Consider the following 23815-nt stretch of genomic DNA (forward strand, 5'->3'; position numbering starts at 1 on the left):
TTTATTTGTATGCATTAAGTATTATATTAAAACGCTTCAAACTAATTATAATTATTAAAAAAATGTATATTTTTTTATTTTTTAAAAAATTATACTAAAAGTTTGTGTGGTGTTTGTTAATTATAAAATAAATTACTAATCGCTTTTTGTTTATATTAAATATGGTATTACTGATCAATTAAAAATTTAATTGTACTTATTTGCTTAATCAATAAATATTAATGAGATCTTTTAAAACCAATTATGTCAATAGTTTCTATTGTAATGAGTTGTTTAATCATAGTTTTTATAATATGTCTATTTATAATATTAACTTAAAACCTTCAAAATTATAAAACATGATGCAAAATGAGAGAATTCGTCATGCATATATATATCCATGATTAAAAATTCTTATTAATAAACGATAACAAAGTAAATAAGAAAAGGAATGTTGAAAATGACTCAAAATAAAAATACATAAATTAATGGGTCAAAGACTCAATGGTCTTGCTCCCTTCTATCGGAATATGAAATTTCTATTTATAAATTTATATTTTTTTAAAACAAATATATAATTTCAAAATATATTGATCTATATAATTATTGTATTTTTGCACTATTTTTTGGGGAATAAAAAATTGGATGTGTAGTAGTACTAGTAAAAAAAAGTTACATGTAATAACAAAGGTAACCATAAGAAAAGTATCAATGTCAGCATATATATATATCATATAAAATTAAGATTTTTACTAAGTTTATATATGTTTAAAAATAATACATAATTAAATAGGTGAGTAAATAACATGTCATTTATATCTAGTATATTAAAAAATTTTAAATTTAACCTTTTAATATTATTATTATATATTAATAAAATAGACAACTCACTTATTTCAATTGTTGTATTGTGCAAGAGAATTGATAGATTTAACTATTAAAAAAATAATTTAATTTTAAAAATTATTACATGTATAATTATTAATAAAGTTATTGGAGAAAAGCATCTGTACATAAGAATTTTTAAAATCAAAGTTAATATTTTATTAATTACAACATTTCATTTCTCAAGCATCGTAAAACAATTTAACATTATGATTCATAAATTTCATAAAAAACATATTAATAAAATTCTCAACTTAGTATTTACATGCAACAAAGATAAAGTAGGAGCGAGTGATATATATTTAATAAAGGTAAAATAGTAATTTGAGATAAATTTAAGTAAATTAAAAATTACAAAATAAATTTGATTAAAGGGGAATGCTTTCAAAAGTGAAGGGCTTATCAGGCAACGGATGAAGTTAAAGAGCATATATAATAATATGAGGCATGTTGAAGTTTGAGAAGTTCCGTGTGCCGTGTGGTCCTTTCTTCAATTTTAATTTTTTAATAATAATAATAATTTATAATAACAATAATAATATTATTTTACGTATATAGATTCTAATCAATATTTTAATAGAAATTCTCCGAGATTTGTGTAACCTTGAAAGAAGCTTTATAAGGATGCTGACCCGTTTCACATGCTTTGAATTTGTTGTTCCATTTTTTTTTAATATTTTTTATTAGCAACAGTTGTACTTAATCTCAATCATTGTGATTGAAAAGGATAGTTTAATCCCTCCATGTTAGGATCAAATCTTTAAGCAATCAAAATCTATATATTATATTTATGAGCCCAGTGGTATGCTAAATATTAATATATACATTACAAATAAATGATAAGTACCACTTATTTAAAAGAAGTTAGAAATGTCTATATCTTGGAGTTAATATCTTAACACAACACGTATATGCCTTTATTTTATGTTATTTTTGGTGTTCGCTCTAGAATTCTCTCCAACATAAATACTTTATGTAATAGATTTACTGTAAATTTTTCAATTTTATTTTGTGCGCAGATTTCTAATTTTCACAACCAAAAAGTAAAAGATCCGATGCCAAAAATTAAATAGTTGTTGGCCAAATTATATCTAGATATAGTATATTATAAGCTCCTCAAAACTCCATTAATGTAGGTGTTGTTTTTAAATGAAAAACCATGCAATTGAAAAACAACATCATAATCATTATTTATCATTTAAAATAATATGAACTTCATTACAACATAAAAGTTCTTAATGCATACACAGTCCTAGATAAAAAGAGAAATTAATCACACACAAGCTGCAGCAGCAGCAATAGTCGATACATATATATATATATATATATAGATAATAACAACATATATCAACGCTAAGCCAAAGAACTCAGAGAAAATTAATGACCAAACGATCGGTGTAGAGTTTCTACTTATGCAGTACTTCAAATTCTTCTCTTGGGATGCTTGTTAATTAATTAGTTTGAGGTTCCGGAGGTGAAGTCGCTTTATAATTTGAACTCTCATCATATGCTCTTTCCTGTTGTTTATCAACAAACACATTCAGATTAAACAATATTACTCATTGGCCAAACTCTCTTTACATTCATACAAAAATGTAATTTTTACTGTTCATATATGTGTATATACATAATACTGGAGTGTTGTCAAGGATAAATCAATTAAAATATATTAGATAGAAGATGATGAGCTAAGTACAAAAGCACTGCAAAAGCAGGAATAACAGTACAATGATACCAAAGCTAATCAAGATCAGGGAGAAGAAAATAAGTAGTATTTGTGTTTAATACTACTTTTAGTGATCATAATATAAATAGTCAGTTAGTTATATAGATATATAGATATATAGATCCATGTAAAGATATAAATTAATATATAAGAAAGAAATAAAGAAACAAAGAGATTGATGATACTTATATATATGTTTCAATCTTACCATGTTGCTTTTGCTACTTAGAAATAGAAGAGAGAAACTCACTTAATTTAAAACATAAATACTATTTTTTCAATAATCACGAGTTTGTGAGATTAATTACCGTGATAACCTGAGTTCCAATCTTGGTTTCTCCAATGACTTCATTCTCTGAAACAGACAAACAAAAACAAAAGTGATTTCAGATACCACATGATACTACATTACCATTCATTATCTTATATAAAACAAAATAGCAAATACAATTCTTATTTGATGATAATTGATAAGTTCATAAACACGAATGAATGAATGAGGACCTTGTTTTTCCTGAGTGTAAGACAAGAAGCTGAAACTCCTAACACGGCCAACAAAGTGAAAAGAACCTCTCCTTGAGTTGTTGTCCAAGCTCAGCCATGGCTATGAAAACCTCAAAGCACTAACTAAATATTTCTCTTGATTATTTCTTTGCTTTGCTTTAATTTGCTTCCTCTTTACTTTGAGAGTATGAGTGTTTATATAAAGCGAGAAGAGCTTGGCTTCTTGCTTTTATCACCATATGAGATTCCTTTGAACATGTGAGCTAAGATGGTTGGTCAACACTAATATCTTATTATTTCTCTTCTTCCCATGAGTTACATCACATGATATATTCATCCTCGTGTTTCAATGAAAGCTGCCACACTTGTTTCAACATTGGACTTAGTCTCCATCCATAGGCCCTCTTTTGCTTTTTAATTTATTTTATTTTTTTCGTCTTATTTTCTAGCCAGCTATATTTCATATTGGATTGAGTAATGGCGCTTGTGGCTTTTTAAAAATAAAAATAATAATAATAAATAATAAATAAAATAAAAAAGGAGGATTGAATAAGGTACATGAAAGATATGAAGATGTTGATAATTACTTTTTTATTCATTCGTAGACATAAACATCTTAATAAAAATATATATATATATATATAAAAAAATCTATTCAATCTAAGTTTACTCAAACTATATCATATTTGAATTTTGGTTAATCTCTCAAGCTGGTGAATTAATCTGGGTTCTTGTTGTCACGTGAATACAAAAATATGAGCAAATGGAGTGTGTGTTTCCAGCGAGATCAGCTACCCCGGCAACTAATACCATGATAGAAGATACAAAGGTATGAGCAAATGGAGTGTGTTTCATTAGAATAAACTAGCCCATATATATACAACAAGGGTGTATACAAGTATGTATACTTAAGGTATACCTAAAAATATGTACACAATATATATACTCTAACAAGAGCAGCAAGCTTTTTAAGAAAAAACATTTAAATAACCAAAGGAAATGAAATATTTAAGCAATCCAACCCCGTGTATATATATATATATATATAATATTTTATGAGTACAAGTCCTTAATCAATACTGCATATTACACACCAAATAAAGGAAACCTTTAAGCAATATCCAAATCTCTCTCTCTCCATATATATATATATATTATATTTATGAGTACAAGCCCTTAATGCATACAATACTATATATTATACACCAAATAAAAGACAAATCACAACCAAGATCCAGCGGTGTGTGATAGTTGGTACATATATATATGAAAATAATATTAACACAAAAAATAAACGAAGCACATATATAGACGAGAACAACATTAAATTTGTCATCTTCAATACTATATATTACACAAGCCCTTAATCAATATTTATGAGTACAAGCCCTTAATCAATATTATATATCACACACCTAATAAAAGACAAATCACAACCAAGAGCCAGCAATGCGTGGTACATATATATATATATATATATATGACAACAACATTAACACACAGAAAATAACGAAGAAAATATATAGACGGGAACAACATTAAACTTGTCATCTTCAAGTTGAGTTGGAAATCACGTCGGTGCCAGGACCATGGTCACCCCCACTGGGCGTTTTACATACATGATCATCATCAGATTTAGATGCTTTTAAAACAAAATTTGTTGCCTGTAGTTCATCAACATATTTAGTTGATCGTTAACCAAACATTTACTTATACATATATACCATTTATATACATATCTTATATATATATATTAATATTATACACACAAAGAGAGAAATAGAAGTTGAAAGAAATCGAGAAGAAACACAATTAATTTAAAACTTTAATACTATGTTAATTTACTAATTATGATATATATATATGATATGTTGAGGTAATAATTCAATGTATATGTACATCCTGACATGACTTATTTATATTTTATTGATAAGATGTATATAATTGCAAAGAGAGAGAACTAAGAGGAATTACCATGTTAATCTGCAGAGTTCCAACCTTCTTTTCTGCAAAGACTTCAGTTTCTGAAAAACAGAAAAACAAAAACAAAAGTAATTTTCAAATATTAGAAAAATCTTAATACTAAAATACTATGCACATATGATGATAAGTTAACAAATATGCATGCATGCAAATAAAAGACAAATCACAACCCAGAGCTAGCAGTACGTGGTGCGCACACACATAGATACATATATGTGTGTGTGTGTGAGAAAAACATTAACACACAGAAAATAACCAAGCAAACATATAGATGGGAACAACATAAAATTGTCTTCTTCAAGTTGAGGTGGAAAACTAACCGCTAATTTTAGGAGTATTTGGATCGTAACTGGGATTTTCATTTGTAGCAACACCAGATGCTCCTAAAACAAATTCTCTTGCCTGTTGTTCATCAACATATTCAGTTGCTCATTAGCCAAACATTCACACACACACACACACACACACATATATATATATATATATATATATCTTTCATACACACACACATATATATATATATATATATCTCGAGAAGAAACACAATTAATTTAAAGCTTTAATACTATGTTAATTTACTAATCATGATATATATGATATGTTGGGTAATAACTCAATTTATGTACATGAAAAACATGACTTAATCATATTTTGTTTATAATATATATATATATATATATATATATATATATATATATATATTTGCAGAGAGATAGGGAGAGAAAATTAAGAGGGGTTACCGTGTTAATCTCCAGAGTTTCAACATTCTTTTCTACAATGACTTCAATCTCTGAAAACAAAAATAAAACACAAACAAAAGTAATTTTTAGATATTAGAAAAATCTAAAAACTAAAATACTACGCACACATGATGATAAGTTGACAGATATACATGCATGCATACAAAGACTTCAGTTTCTGAAAAACAGAAAAACAAAAACAAAAGTAATTTTCAAATATTAGAAAAATCTTAATACTAAAATACTATGCACATATGATGATAAGTTAACAAATATGCATGCATGCAAATAAAAGACAAATCACAACCCGTGAGCTAGCAAGATGGGGTGCTCAGACACATAGACACATATATGTTTTTGAATAAATAGATACATATATGTGTGTGTGTGTGAGAGAAAAACATTAAAACACAGAAAATAACCAAGCAAACATATAGATGGGAACAACATAAAATTGTTTTCTTCAAGTTGAGGTGGAGAACTAACCGCTAATTTTAGGAGTATTTGGATCGTAACTGGGATTTTCATTTGTAGCAACACCAGATACTCCTAAAACAAATTCTCTTGCCTGTTGTTCATCAACATATTCAATTGCTCATTAGCCAAACATTCACTTATTATATACATAGATATATTCATTCATACAATTATATTAATTTAAGCTTGAGAATATAATAATAATCTATATAAAATATACATACATCAAAGAATTTTGGGTTAAGTGTAAAAAATCTATCATATCCACATAATTAACAATTAACACAACTAACAATGGAAAATTAAAGTAATATATAATACAATTATAAAAAACTTAATGCAAATTAATAATCTAATTCAATTAGTAATTTAATGAATAATCAAAATATTCACAACAATTACTCAAACATATATTTAACAATTTTTTACAATAATTTTCACAATAAATTCTTCATAACAAATAACAAAACAAATATTTAACAAATATCACATATTTTTTTCACAAAAAAATAATTAAAAAATCAATGAAACAAATTAAATTAGATATATAAGTTCAATAAAAAATATATTTAAAATATAAAATTTAAAAACAAAAAATTACTTTGAAGACAAATGTTTCACTACCCATATTATATTATTATTTATTATTTTCATTAAACATTAATTTTATCTAATACAATAAATTTATTATTTTTATTCAATTTATTTTACATAGCGTGGGTGAAATTTACAAAAAAATAAAGAGCGAACTATACGTATATATGAATTATAATTGTTATTATACTATTACTTTTTTACATTAATATTCTTAGAAAATTGATAATTATAAATTGATAAGTTCAATAAAAATATATTTAAAATATAAAATTTTTTAAAAAAATATTATGAAGATACATGTTCAACTACCCATATTATATTATTGTTTATTATTATCACTAAACATCAATTTTATCTAACATAATAATTTTATTATTTTTATTTAATTTATTTTAAATAGCCTTGGTGGAATTTTAAAAATAATAATAAAAAGAAAACTATATGCATATGAATTATAATTGTTAATATATATATATATATATATAAACTTTTCAATGGGGCAAGGGAGTGCTCAAGCACACCCTTACCCTCCTCTCCTTCCGCCTATGAATTATTTATGTCATACACACACAGAAATAGAATCGGTAAGAACTAGAGAAGAAATACAACTAATTTAAAGCTTTACCACTATGTTAATTTACTAATCATGATATATATGATATGTTGTGTAATAACTCAATCTCTATGTACATTCTTCCATGACTTATTCATATTTTGTTTATATATATATATATATGTATATATATGTGATGTGAGAGAGAGAGAAAAAATTAATTACTGTGTTAATCTGCAGAGTTTCACCATTTTTTTCTGTAATGACTTCAGTCTCTGAAAAGAAAAAAAAAACACAAACAAAAGTAACTTTTAGATATTTGAAAAATCTTAATGCAAAAATACTATGCACACATGGTGATAACTTAACAAAAATATATGCATGCATGAATAATGAATGAATTAATGATGACCTTGTTCTCCAACCACACACACACACATATATATATATATATATATATACATTAATACACAAAAAATAACCAAGCAAACATATAGATGGGAACAACATTAAACTTGTCTTCTTCAAGTTGAACTGGAAAACTAACCATTAGTTTTAGGAGTGCATTTATCGTAACTGGGATTTTCATTTGTAGCAACACCAGATGCTCCTAAAACAAATTCTCTTGCCTGTTGTTTATCAACATATTGAGTTGCTCATTAACCAAACATTCACTATATATATATATATATATATCCATTTATATACATGTCTTTTATATATATATCATATATACACAGAGAGAGAGATAGAAGCTATAAGCACTCGAGAAGAAACACAATTAATTTAAAACTTTAATACTATGTTAATTTACTAATCATAAAATATATGATATATTGAGTAATAACTCAATCTTTATGTACATCTTGGCATGATTTATTTATATTTTGTTTATAATATATATATATATATATATATATATGCGGAGAGAGAAAGAGAGAGAAAAAATTAAAAGGAGTTACCATGTTAATCTGTAGAGTTTCAACATTCTTTTCTGTAATGACTTCAGTTTCTGAAAACCAGAACAACAAAAACAAAAGTAACTATCAAATATTACAAAAATCTTAATACTAAAATACCCACCCCCCAACCCCCCAACACATATGTGTACTTAAACAGTACTACATTATTACACACCAAATAAAAGACAAATCTCAACCAAGGTGTAGCAGTAAGTGGTGCTTATATATATATATGTGTGTATGAAAGCAACATTAACACATAGGAAGTTAACCTGAAAAACTAACCATTAATTTTAGGAGTGCATTTATCGTAATTGAGATTTTCATTTGTAGCAACACCAGATGCTCCTAAAACAAATTCTCTTGCCTGTCGTTCATCAACATATTCAGTTTACTAATCATGATATATATGATATGTTGGGTAATAACTCAATCTCTATGCACATCCCATATATATATATATATATATGCGGAAAGAGAGAATTAAGAGGGGTTACCGTGTTAATCTGTAGAGTTCCAACATTGTTTTCTACCATGACTTCAGTATCTGAAAACATAAAAACAAAAACAAAAGTAACTTTCAGATATTAAAAAAATTTTAATACTGAAATACTATGCACACATGATGAAAAGTTGACAAACATACATGCATCCATGCATGCATGAATAATGAATGAATTAATGATGACCTTGTTTTCCCTTAGTGTAAGACATGAAGCTGATACTCTTAACACTGCTAACAACGTAGAAGAACGTCCGTGAATATTAATTCTTTTCTTTGCTTAATTTGCTTGCTCTGAACTTGAGAGTTTGGGTGTTTATATAAAGAGGAAAGCTTGGCTTCTTGCTTTTGTCACTGCATGAGATTCCTTTGAGCATGTGACCAATAATGGTTCGTATTTGTGCAACATCTTATTATTCTTTTGCCCATGAGCTTGAGGTTTTTTCCAATGAAAGCTACTGACACTTCCGTGGAAGTGCTAGAAGTGCCTTGGATTTCAATACCGGACTTCAATATTAGTTTTTCAGTTTGTATTTATTTTATTTTTTAAATTCTATAGTTGGATAATATGTTTATATCATTAGTTAATGAGATAATTAATTAAGAGCTAGTTTGATTGCTTTCATCTACTTATCCATTGGATAAGAATGAGATAAGATGTAATTTTTTTTAAAAATTAATAGTTTGTATGACATAAATTTTTTAATTAAAACTAAGTAATTATTTATTATTTTTATATTTTTAATTATAAAATGATTATTAATATTTAAAAAAATATCTTTTTGTTGTTTTTAAAATTATAAATTAATTTTTTTATAATTTTGATAAAAATAAGAATAGTTGTAAACATTGGCATGGTGGCTATCGCAGCTTTTTTCTAGTGGAAAACACATGTCCAAGTTTCAGGGATAGTGTTTCCATCAACCACCTTCCCACCATCTAAACTCTTAATGGGGCATCCAAAAAAACATAACATTTATAAATAAATAAATAAATTGATGTGTATCAATTTATTCACTCGTGCTCATTTAAAAAATTCCAAAATTCTAAAAAGTACTTTGTAAATCCATGAACAAGACCAACATTAAAAAAAATTTAAAATTTTGAAACACATGATTTTATTGGATGGAGGTCATAGGATTTTTATCCATTTGTTTCACACTGCATAATAAATAACATTATTGTGTTTACAAATAATAGCACAATAAAAAGTGATTTACACAGTATTTTAATTTAAATTGTTTACAATAATTCAAAAAATCTGAACCGTTCAACTTTATTTCTACTAAACTTAGGGTGTTCATTTCAAGGAAAGTGAGGGGAAGTGGGGGGAAGTGGTCTGACTTCTCCCACTTCTAGTGTTCATTTGTGCTGAAGTGGGGAAGTAGCACTTCCCCCACTTCTGACTGAAGTGAACGTATTTTTTTTACTGAACTGGGGGAAGTGAGTCAATCTATAAAAACTAACTTCCTTTCACTTCTAAAATTTTTTTTGAACTCGTAGACCTTCATCCAACACCAAAATTCTTTGGTTTCATTCTCACTTTCTGACAAATGAACATCAGAAGTTCTGGAAGTGATATCACTTCCCTCCACTTCAGGAAAGTAAGTGATACTTCCCTCACTTTCTGATTTTCCCTCACTTATATTAAAATGAACGCCCCTACTAGTAACTTTTTATATACAAACCAACAATTAATGAACCCAATAAATCTGAACACTATTCAACCCTATTTCTAATACCTACAACAATCTTTTATATATAAACCAACAACAAATGAACTCATATTAAACTCCAATTAATCCTCACTGCACACCCTAATATTGTTGTTGTGCTCAACTATGAAAGTTCTACGAAATCCATAGTTGATGTTCTATATATATATTGACAAATATGAAAAGCACAAGTGAGTAAGAGACATATATACAGGTAAAGAATTAATGGTTCAGCCCATGTGCTTTCATAGCTTCATCTAATCATTGTGAAAAATGGTTATTAGATGAAGCTATGAAAGCACGTGGACTGAACAAATAATTAGTTTTAAACTTAAAACACATGTCAACCACCGGATAGCTCAATGATATGACACCAAAATATAAGGGGGAGATCATGGGTTCAAATCCCTCCCTCAACAATAGTGTATATTGTTCGGTATTTTTTTATATTCATATAAAAAGGACGTTTATCGTCTATTATTCAAAAAAAAACTCGGAACACATGAATTTTGATTCTTTTATATCTTATATGGTAATTGATGTGATAAAACACATCCTATAATTGGAATACTCCAAAACAAATAAAGTCATGTCTTATAAAAATCAAAATAAACAGAATTTTTTATTTAGAAAATAAAATAAATAATGGTCCAAATTTGAAGAGCCACATACCTAATTCTGCAGGCTCGGGTCCCAACCAAGTTGTTTGAAGGAGCATGCTTTAATCATGCGCATAGAAGTGGTCATTGCCACTGCCTCGTAGTGCAGCATGCAAGAAAATTATTATTATTTTTTCCCAAAAAAAAACAAAGAACGGTTGTACAAGGAGGATAAGTGACCATCCATTGAATGTGGGACACAGCTTAGAAAGGGTAAAATCAAAACATGATTTTGATTCAGAGTGGAACTACTCATTGAAATTTTGAAAATGAAGACCCATGTTTTCATCATTGTCCTTTTTCGTTCTCATTCTTTTCATTGCATGCCGATTCTACCACCCAAATCACAACATCATCATCAATTCATCATCATTATTGATCAGTTAATTAATTCTTTTAATATGATGTGGACAAACCACTTCAAATACTAGTACTGTTGTTGCAATTTATTAATTATTATTTATATATATATATATTAGAATTAGAATTTGTCTATAATCACATACAAGTTGTTGTGACTTTTTTTTTGAAAATAAATATGGATAAATCACAGATTTATTGAATAGGAAAAAACAGTACAAAGTAGGAAACTCCTCTCACCGTGGGGCGAGGAGAAATGAATACACAGAAAAGGAAGTAAAAAGACGAGGAAAAAATCTAAGTAGGAGGAAGACACTCGCTCTCCAGATCTCAGTGCCTTCCTAGAGAAGACATCGTGAGCAACTACTCCCGAAAGAGACTGTGGCTCCGAGTCTCCTCATAGGGTTTGACCTCGGGCACCGAGGAAGTTTTAGAGAGCGCTTGATATTCCGGAAGCTTTCATCGAGAAATCATGTCGTGGCTATCAATAGTCACGTTGAGAACCAAGAGAGAAGCATATATATTAGCACTTTTAAACATAATGTTGTAAGGCGGTAACACATTCAAGTGAAAAATATGCGTATTTCGTTCAATCCAAATGTTCCACAAGATTGCACGGGAGATAAGGTCCCAAAGAATACGGTGCTCAGGGGTGAAGGTTGGTAGCCAAGTGTTCCACAATAGAGTAATTGATTGAGGTGATGAATTTAAATCTAAAGCCTGAGAATAAAATGCCCAAATACGCTTAGAATAATCACAGTTGAGAAAGAGGTGATTCAAGCTTTCTAAGGCATTATGACAAAGGACACAGGTATATGAAGAATATAGAGTATTGCACCCTTTCTTGAAAAGATTTGTGAGAGTAAGAATTTTGTCTTCCCCAGCAAGCCAACAACAAAGGGTAATTTTTCTAGGACAACGAATTTTCCAGAAGAGAGAGTGATGCGAGCTGCGCAAGCCACCATTAATAAGAAATTTGTAAAACGATTTGACCGTGAAATTGCTATTTTTTTTTCCTAGAGCCCAGGTAGGAGTGTCGTCCTGATTAGGGGAGCAATCAGGGATAATTTCCAGAAGAGGCCAGAGATAACATGTCACGTGAGACTAAAGGAAATAACTTCTTAGGATTATTTAGATGTTGAGAAAATTGTCGAATGGTTATCTCAGGAAAAGTACATTGCAAGAAGAGAGTTGGCCAGATATCTTTAAGAACAAGCCCAGCGTGCCAACGATCAAACCAAATTAAGGGATGTGTTAGAACCACTTCTGATAGTTTTGTTTAGGCAAGAGCGGAAGGGTGTGACTTTTTTTTATATTTTTTTTAAATAAATAAATACATAGTAAGACAGAAGGTAGTGCCCTGTAAAAATTTAAAAGAAAACTGAAAATTTAACATAAAGGAATATTAGTAATAGATTTTTATTTTTAATAGAACTAAAATATTGATTTTCTATAAATATTTTATTTTATTTTTATATTTTTTATTTATACATACTTGTGGAATTAATGTACAATTAATGAAATGAAATGAAAAGAAATGAAAAGAAATTGATGATTTTTGTTATAATATATTGATATATGTTTAGGATAGATTAAGTCGTTCACAATTGTTGTGTCGGTGTGATGTCTACATTAACGATGCATCGGAAGAGAGACCCATTTAATTCACATTTCTGCTTCAGTGCTGCATCTCCCTCATCACACCTACCCATTCTTGAAAAGCAACAATAATGTTCTTTAGGGTATCTCATATGTGCATGCCATTAACCCCTAATATATATATATATATATATATCCAACTTTGGCTACAACATCCACAAACATCCCTTGGAATTAATCAAGACAAGTTTATGACTTTTGAACTTACTACTGATCTCTCAGCTTTTGAGTGGAGGGAGGGGTGGTGCATTGTTGAAAGAGTCCTTCAAACCACCTCAAATGGGTTGCTATCTTTTGCATGGTTCCTATGACCCCAACTGGACTCAAAATGCAACGCCAACCAAAATCCAAGTCCTTATGTGTATCGTGTCTCTGGCCTAATCACAACTTCTTCGAATGTTACCATCTCCTTCTTGGTCTCCACATCAGGGCCGGCTTAACGGTAAGACTAATAAAGCAATTATTTTAGGCAACTAATAATTTTTAAGACCTCATTTTTTAGATTTTTAAATTATAATTTAAAAAAAAATCAAATTTTTGAAGAACTCTCAATAATTATTATAATATAAAAATATTTTAATCTAATAGTTAGTCAATATTATATAATCTTAGCTAACTTTTAAAATTTAAAATAATAGGTTATATATTAAATATTTTTATTTTAATTCTTAATCAGTCTGATATCCTCTCTAATTTAACTATGCAAAATTATATTATTATCCTCGGAAATAATTTTTTTCATGCATTTCCTTCTCCCAAAGTAATGTAATATTCAATTCTTTTAATTGTAAATGAGAGTTTTTGTAGTTTTTATATTGTTGTTATTTTTTTATATTTGTACTTTGTTGAGTTTTATTTACAAATTTTAAATATATATATATCTCCTTTCATCACGAGTTTAGTAGTATGTAAAAATATAAACAAACATCTCAAATACATATTTATTAAAATAAAATCTAAATAAAAATTAATTTTTATTAAATAAAATAGAGTGCTTATTCTAAAATTTTGTTTAATAGCTCTAGTTACCTTAAGCCGCCCTTGCTTCATTATTATCCTTCAGTGTATATATATATATATATATATATAAAACTTTTTCTAAGAAAATGTGGATAAAAAAAAGATCTTCTACAAATAGACTTCCATCTATTATGATGAAGAAGATGAATAAATATCTTGCATGCTATGGAGATATGTTCAACGGATGCAATATAAACCGATAAAAATAAAATAAACTAAAAAAATATATAATTGCGGTTTGGTTTTTTTCCTTTTGATATTTTATTTTATTTTATTTTATTTTATTATATATATTTTTGCATTAATAGAATTAGAATTTGTTTCTGATCTCATGCTGGTTGCTGTGACACTTTTTTGTTTTAATGAAACAAGATGCTTAAAAATTGTTATTATGTAAACATCTAAAATAAAATTGAATAATAATAAAAAGATTAAGACAAATATGATCACTGTAATCTTGCTTCATTGGATGAATATTTGTTGGTTAGATTGAATTCTAGTGAATTGTTTGATATTCATAGCAGCTTTGAATAGTTTTATAGCTTATAACAAATCATGACTTTGTTTACTTTTGTCAAAACAATCCAAAGTTAGAGAGCTAACTTAAACAAGGATCTTGATTTCCAATATATATATATATTTTTATTTCTCTCCTTTATTTTATCCATATGTGAGGATGTAATTTTGTGTGAATTATTGTTAAAATTATTGTTAAAATTATTATTTATCATCATTTTACTTTGCTTTGAAATTGCTCAAATTATCTTTTTATCACTTTTTATATGTAGGACATATCCTTTAAGGTTTCTGAGTAATGTATGAGTTGAGTTTGTCATGTAATCATGGATAAAAACATAATAAAAATTTTAAAGTATAGAATCTACATAATCATTATATCGACCCTATTTTTGTAGAATACATATTTGTAATTATACAAGTGAAAAGTTTTTAAATATAGCAACAAAGGTGAACCATCACAAATGCATATATAAAATCAAGTACATATATTTTATATTTATATAAGATGCAGAAAAACTTTTCAAAGAGATGCACTCATTTAATTTCTCAACTTGGTATTTTCTTTTGTTGATTTCTTTATTGAGTTCAAGTATTGAGCATAATTAACTTATCATCATTAAAAATTTATTTTTTTATATTATTTTTTTAAATAAATTGTGGTTTATCTACTTATAAAAATATTTTAAGTGTCTCCCATTAGAGTATTCAAGGGCAACAAGAATGAACTTAATGATTTATTATTATTATTATTTATTCCTATTAGAGAAATTATTTATATCATTTCATAACTCCAAAACAAGTCATTCCCTTTTTCCTTACACCCTTCTTCAATACTTTCGACTGAAACACCCATGAAGTAAGTATCGAACAAGCTAAACTAAAATATTAAATAATATATATATTAAACAAAAATGTTACATATTAAATGAAAATTATGTAGTTACACGGAAAAACGCAATATTAAATAAAAAATATACTTAATAAAACGTAGTTGCTACATCCTCGTAAGCGAGCGTAATCAGATTTTTAAATAAATTAATTTGACTCGAAAAGAGTTGCAAGTAGGACCGATAGTTCAAACCGAGTAAAAGAGAAACCATCTATAGAACTTGAAATGTCAAAGGAATTAGTAGATATTTGAAAAGTTGCAAGGAATAATAAATAATCTTATTATTATATATATATATATTATATTACATTATATTTATGAGCACAAGTCCTTAATTAATACTACATATTACACACCAAATAAAAGGCAAATCACAACCAAGAGCTAGCAGTACGTGGTGCACACACACAGATACATATATATATACAGGGCTTAACACATTGAAAAGCCAACCAACTAAAAATGTGAGATGAGAACAACATAAACTTGTCTTCTTCAAGTCAGAGTCAAAACCAAGGGATTACTTTTCGTGGTCCTTATTCAGGACCCACATTCCTCATTTGTAGCAACACATATATGCTTCTAAAACACATTTCTTGCTCGTTGTTCATCAACATATTCAAACACAATTAATTCTCCTTAAAACTTTACATTATGTTAGTTTTATTATTAAATCATGATATATATGTGATATGTTGCGACAACTCAATCTCTATGTACATCCCGACTATGACTTTATTCATATTTTATTTATAATATATATATATATAGTATATATTTTGGCCGAGAGAGAAAAATTAAGAGGATTACCGTAGCACTCCAGAAGTTCCAAACCTTCTTTTCGCAATGACCTAACTTAAAAAGGTAAAAACAAAACAAAAGTGACTTTCGAGTATTAGAAAATCTTAATACTAAAATCCCAAGTACATATGGAAGTGACGATAAGTTGACATATACATGCAAATAAAAAGACAAATCACAAACTCAAGAGCTAGTGGTATGTGGTATACACACACACATATATATATATATGAGAACAACATTAACACAAAGAAAATAACCATGTAAATACATAGATGGGAATAACATTAAACTTGTCTCTTTAAAGTTGAGTTTAACACTAACCATTAATTTAGGGAGTATTTGATCGTGAATCTGAGCTTTCATTTGTAGCAACACCAGATGCTCCTTGAAAACAAATTTATTGCCCTCGCCGCTCACCAACATATGCAGTTTCTCATTAGCGTACATCTCATTATTATATATATATTCATATCCATTTATACAAATATCTTTTTATACATATATATATTATACAGAGAGAGAGAAAAGTATATATTATTACAAGTACAAAGAGAGAGAAAGAGAAATAGAAGCTGTAAGAACTCAAGAAGAAACACAATTAATTTAAAACTCCTAATACTATGTGTTAATTTTACTAATCATGATATATTTGATATGTTGGTAATAATTCAATCTCTTTATATATGTATATCCCATGATATGATTTCATCTATACATATATTTATATATATATATATATATATGCAGGGAGAGAGAGAGAGAGAGAGAGAGAGAGAGAGAGAGAGAGAGAGAGAACTAAGATCAGAATCACCGCCGTGTTAATTTTGGCAGAGTAGCAATATCTCTTTTTCTGCAATGACTTGGTCTCTGAAAACACAAAACAAAGTAACTTTCTGACGTTAAGAAAATCTTTTATTACTAAAATACTATGCAATACATGCAAATACAAATCACAACCAAGAGTAACTCGTATTGTGGTGCACAACACATTACATATACATTTATATATTAGATATGTATGTACATGTACGTATGTATGAGAAAATGTCATTAACACACAGAAAATAACCATGCAAAACATATAGATGGAACAACATTAAACTTGTCTTCTTCTGTTGAGCTGAACCAACTACGGGTTTTAGAGGCATTTATCGTCATCGATTTTCATTTGTAGCAACACCAGATGTCTCTAAAAACAAATTCTCTTGCCTGATATTCATCAACATATTCAATTGCTCATTAGCCAAACATTTACTTATATATATATATCATACAAACACACACACACACACAGAAATAGAAGTTGTAAGCACTCGAGAAGAAACACGATTAATTTAAAACTTTAATACTATGTTAATTTACTAATCATGATATATATGATATAGTTGGGTAATAACTCAATTTATGTACATCCCACACGACTTAATCATATGTTTATAATATATATATATATATATATATATATATATATATATATATATATATTTGTGGAGAGAAAGAGGATTAAGAGGGATTACCATGTTAATCTCCAGAGTTTCAACATTCTTTTCTGCAATGACTTCAATTTCTAAAAACAAATAAAAAACACAAACAAAGTAACTTTCAGATATTAGAAAAATCCTAAAAATAAAATACTATGCACACATGATGATAAGTTGACTAAATATACATGCATGCATGCATGAATAATGAATGAATTAATGATGACCTTGTTTTCAACCCCACATATACATATATACATTTATGAGTACAAGTCCTTAATCAATACTACATAGCACACCAAATAAAAAGACAAATCACAATTACACGCTAGCAAAGACATGGTGCAACACTACATAGATATCTACACACATATATATATATATATATATGAGAACAACATATAATACGTAAAATAACTCAAGCAAACATATAGATGGGAACAATATTAAACTTGGCTTCTTCTAGTTGAAGTCACCAACCATTTCAGTTTTTAGGAGTGCATTTATCAGAATCGGATTTTCATTTGTAGTAAAGCACCGATGCTCCTAAAACAAATTCTCTTGCTCATGTTCATCAATATATTCAGTTTGCTCATTAGCCAACATCTCGCTATATATATATAGATATATATCAATTAATACACATATCTTTTATACATATATATTAACAATGGTGGAACTAGAAATAATATTGAAGGGGTGTTGAATTCAAATTTAAAAAAAATTATAAATTTTAAACAATTATATTAATTCAAACTTGAGAATATAATAATAATCTATATAAAATAAACTTATATTAAAGAATTTTGGGTTAAGTGTAAAAAATCTATCATATTTACATAATTAACAATTAACTCAACTAACAATGAAAAATTAAAGTAATAAATAATACAATTAGAAAAAAAACTTAATGCAAATTCATAATTTAATGAATAATCAAAATTTTTACAGCAATTACTCAAACAAATATTTAACAATTTTTTAATTACAATAACTTTCACAATAAACTCTTCATAACAAATAACAAAACAAATATCACATATTTTTTTCACAAAAAAAATAACTTAACAATCAATGAAACAAATTAAATTAGATATATAAGTTCAATAAAAAATATATTTAAAATATAAAATTTAAAAACAAAAAATTATTATGAAGACATGTTTCACTACTCATATTATATTATTATTTATTATTTTCATTCAACATTAATTTTATCTGATATAATAAATTTATTATTTTTATTTAATTTATTTTACATAGTGTGGGTGAAATTTACAAAAAAAAAAAAAAATAAAGAGCGAACTATACGTATATATGAATTATAATTGTTATTATACTATTACTTTTTACATTAATATTCTTAGAAAATTGATAATTATAAATTGATAAGTTCAATAAAAATATATTTAACATATAAAATTTAAAAACAAAAAAATATTATGAAGATACATGTTCAACTACCCATATTATATTATTATTTATTATTATCACTAAACATCAATTTTATCTAACATAATAATTTTATTATTTTTACTTAATTTGTTTTAAATAGCCTTGGTCGAATTTTAAAAATAATAATAAAGATATAACTATATGTATATGAATTATAATTGTTAATATTTTAATTATATTTATATATATATATATATATATATATATATATATATATATATATATATATATATATATACAAACTTTTCCATGTGCCGGGCCAAGGGGGTGCTCAAGCACACCCCTACCCCCCTCTTCTTCTGCCTATAAATTATTTATATCATACACACACGTAGAGAAATAGAAGCCATAAGCACTAGAGAAGAAACACAAATAATTTAAAACTTTAACACTATGTTAATTTAGTAATCATGATATATATGATATGTTGTATAATAACTCAATCTCTATGTACATCTTACTATGACTTATTCATATTTTATTTATTATTATTATATATATATTTGCCGGGAGAGAGAGAGAATTAAGAAAGATTACCATGTTAATCTGTAGAGATTCAACATTTTTTTCTGCAAGGACTTCAGTCTCTGAAAGAAAAAACACAAACAAAAGTAAATTTTAAATATTAGAAAAATCTTAATGCTAAAATACTATGCAACATGTTAAGTTAACAAAAATATATGCATGCATGAATAATGAATGAATTAATGATGACTTTGTTTTCCAACCACACATATATATTATATTTATGAGTACAAGTCCTAAATCAATACTGTATATTACATACACACACAAAAAGACAAATCACAACGAAGGGCTAGCAGCATGTGGTGCACACGCGCGCGCGCGCACACACACACACACACATATATATATATATGCGAACAACATTAACACACATAAAATAACCAAGCAAACATATAGATGGGAACAACATTAAAATTGTCTTCTTCAAGTTGAGCTGGAAAACTAACCATTAGTTTTAGGAGTGCATTTATCGTAACTGGGATTTTCATTTGTAGCAACACCAGATGCTCCTAAAACAAATTTTTTTGCCTGTTGTTCATCAACATATTCAATTGCTCATTAGCCAAACATTCACTTATATATATATATATATATATATATATATATATATAGAGAGAGAGAGAGAGAGAGAGAGATAGAAGCTATAGGCACTCAAGAATAAACACAATTAATTTAAAACTTTAATACTATGTTAATTTACTAATCATGATATATATGATATATTGGGTAATAACTCAGATCTTTATGTACATCTTGACACGACTTATTTATATTTTGTATATATATATATATATATTTGTGGAAAGAGAGAGCAAATTAAGAGGAGTTACTGTGTTAATCTGTGGAGTTTCAACATTTTTTTCTGCAATGACTTCAGTCTCTGAAAACCAAAACAACAAAAACAAAAGTAACTTTCAAATATTAGAAAAATCTTAATACTAAAATACTATGCACACATGATAATAAGTTGACAAGCATACATGCATGCATGTATGAATAATAAATGAATTAATGTTGAGCTTGTTTTCCAACCCCACGTGTGTGTGTGTATATATATATATAATATTTTTTAGTACAAGTCCTTAATCAATACTACATATATATTACACACCAAATAAAAGACAAATCACAACCAAGGGCTAGCAGTAAGTGGTGCTCACACACACAAACATATATTTGTGTGTGTGAAAACAACATCAACACACAGAAAGTTGATCTGGAAAATTTACCATTAGTTTCAGGAGTGCATTTATCGTAATTGATTTCATTTGTAGCAACACCAGATGCTCCTAAAACAAATTCTCTTGCCTGTTGTTCATCAACATATTCAGTTGCTCATTAGCCAAACATTCACTTATATATAGAGAGAGAGAGAAAGGAGAAAAGGAGAGAGAGAAATAGAAGCCGTAAGCACTCGAGAAGAAACACAATTAATTTAAAACTTTAATACTATGTTAATTTACTAATCATGATATATATGATATGTTGGGTAATAACTCAATCTCTATCTACATCCCATGATATGACTTATTCATATTTTGTTTTTAATATATATATATATATATATATGGAGAGAGAGAGAGAATTAAGAGGGGTTACCGTGTTAATCTGCAGAGTTCCAACTTCATTTTTTTCTGCAATAACTTCCGAATCTAAAAACAGAAAAACAGAAACAAAAGCAACTTTTAAATATTAGAAAAATCTTAATACTAAAATACGATGATAAGTTGACAGACATACATGCATGCATGCATGAATAATAAATGAATTAATGATGACCTTGTTTTCCCATAGTGTAAGACATGAAGCTGAAACTCTTAACACTGCTAACAACGTAAAAGAACTCCTCCTTGAGTTGCTGTGCGAGCTGAGCCGTGGCTATGAAAAGTGAAAACCTCAAAGTACTTATAAATAAATATTTCTCTTGAATATTAATTCTTTTCTTTGCTTTGCTTTCTCTGAACTAGAGAGTTTGGGTGTTATATAAAGAGGAACGCTTGGCTTCTTGCTTTTGTCACTGCATGAGATTCTTTTGAGCATGTGACGAATAATGGTTAGTATTTGTGCAACATCTTATTGCTCTTTTGCCTGTGAGATTCTTCTTCATGCTTGAGTTTTTTTCCAATGAAAACTACTGACACTTCCATGGAAGTGCTAGAAGTGCCTTGGATTTCAATACCGAATTTCAATATTAGTTTTTCAGTTTGTATTTATTTTATTTTTTAAATTCTATTGTTGGATTATATGTTTACATCATTAGTTAATGAGATAATTAATTAAGAGCTAGTTTGATTATTTTCATCTACTTATGATAAGAATGAGATATGATGTAATTTTTTTTATTAATTAATAGTTGTATGACATAAATTTTTTAATTAAAACTAAGTAATTATTTATTAATTTTATATTTTTAATTATAAATTGATTATTTATATTTTAAAAAAAAATTCTTCTTGTTGTTTTTAAAATTTATAAATTATTTTTTTCTAATTTTTATAAAAATAAGAATAGTTGTAAACATTGGCATGGTGGCATCGCAGCTTTTTTCTAGTGGAAAACCACAGGTCCAAGTTTCGGCCGGGGATAGTGTTTCCATCACCCACCGTCCCACCATCTAAGCTCTTAATGGGGGCATCCAAAAAAATATCATTTATAAATAAATAAATAAATAAATTTAATTTAATTATTTTTGGAATGGGATGTGTATCAATTTATTCACACGTGCTCATTTCAAAAATTCCAAAATTCTAACAACTCCTTTGTAAATCAATGAACAAGAACAACATTAAAAAAAATTTAAAATTTTGAAACACATGATTTTATTCGATGCAAGTCATTGGGGTTTCATTCAACTGTTACATAGTATATAATAAACAGTATTATTATGTTTATAAATAGTAGCACAATGAAAAATCGGATACACAATATTTTGATCTAAACTATTCTCATTAATTCAATAAATCTGAATAGTTCAACCCTATTTCTACTACACCTACAACAATCTTTTATATATAAACCAACAACTAATGAACCCAAGAAATCTTAACACTGTTCAACCATATTTCTACTACACTTACATCAACTTTTTATATACAAAACAATAACTATTGAACCCATACTAAATTTCAATTAATTCTTACTGTACACCCTAATTGTTATTGTGCTCAACTGCAGACGTTCTACGAAGTCTGTAGTTGATGTTATCTCTATATATATGTAGAGAGAGTGACAAATGTTAAATGCACAAGAGAGTAAGAGACATGTACACAGGCAAAGAATTAATGTTACGGTCTGTGTGCCTTGATAGCTTCATCTATTAACAGCCTATTTTCACAATAATTATGAACTCTTTGACTGAATTTATACATATATATAAATAATAATTAGATTTAAACTCATGAATTTTGATTCTTTTATATCTTATATGGTAATTGATGTGATAAAACACATCCTATAATTGGAATACTCCATAACAAATAAAGTTATGTCTTACAAAAATCAAAATAAACAGAATTTTTTATTTAAAAAATAAAATAAATAATGGTCCAAATTTGAAGAGCCACATACCTAATTCTGCAGGCTCGGGTCCCAACCAAGTTGTTTGAAGGAGCATGCTTTAATCATGCGCAGAGAAGTGGTCATTGCCACTGCCTCGTAGTGCAGCATGAAAGGAAATTATTATTATTTTTTCCAAAAAGAAAGGTTGTATAAGGAGGATAAGTGACCATCCATTGAATGTGGGGCACAGCATAGAAAGGATAAAATCAAAACATAATACTGATTCAGAGTGGAACAACTCATTGAAATTTTGAAAATGA

General features: G+C 27.5%; 1 protein-coding gene and 1 long non-coding RNA gene across 6 annotated transcripts; both read right to left on the reverse strand.

Moving 5' to 3' along the window:
• Positions 1 to 2110: 2110 nt before the first annotated feature.
• LOC120250573 lies at positions 2111 to 3279 on the reverse strand. The gene is made up of 3 exons (XR_005533038.1): positions 3095 to 3279; positions 2899 to 2945; positions 2111 to 2381 (listed from the first exon to the last, which is right to left on the reverse strand). It is a non-coding gene; the product is annotated as an uncharacterized LOC120250573 (long non-coding RNA).
• Positions 3280 to 4402: 1123 nt separating this feature from the next.
• On the reverse strand, positions 4403 to 22048 carry LOC120283554. 5 transcript variants are annotated; one of them, XM_039290256.1, is made up of 15 exons: positions 21777 to 22034; positions 21597 to 21649; positions 21227 to 21305; positions 20828 to 20877; positions 20444 to 20525; positions 18051 to 18100; positions 8692 to 8773; positions 8407 to 8456; positions 7992 to 8073; positions 7670 to 7719; positions 6304 to 6385; positions 5818 to 5867; positions 5398 to 5479; positions 5069 to 5118; positions 4403 to 4758 (listed from the first exon to the last, which is right to left on the reverse strand). In XM_039290256.1, exons 1-15 carry the CDS (start codon positions 21799 to 21801, stop codon positions 4648 to 4650), a joined length of 978 nt encoding a protein of 325 aa, XP_039146190.1. In that variant the 5' UTR covers positions 21802 to 22034; the 3' UTR covers positions 4403 to 4647. The 5 variants fall into 5 exon arrangements, with proteins under 5 accessions (XP_039146190.1, XP_039146189.1, XP_039146193.1 ...); XM_039290255.1 differs by lacking the exon at positions 18051 to 18100 and adding an exon at positions 20007 to 20056; XM_039290259.1 differs by lacking the exons at positions 5398 to 5479; positions 5818 to 5867; positions 18051 to 18100 and adding an exon at positions 20007 to 20056 and having other exon boundaries at positions 21777 to 22048.
• Positions 22049 to 23815: the final 1767 nt, after the last annotated feature.

Source organism: Dioscorea cayenensis, chromosome 19 (genome assembly GCF_009730915.1).
Source record: "Dioscorea cayenensis subsp. rotundata cultivar TDr96_F1 chromosome 19, TDr96_F1_v2_PseudoChromosome.rev07_lg8_w22 25.fasta, whole genome shotgun sequence".
Classification (NCBI taxonomy): Eukaryota; Viridiplantae; Streptophyta; class Magnoliopsida; order Dioscoreales; family Dioscoreaceae; genus Dioscorea; species Dioscorea cayenensis.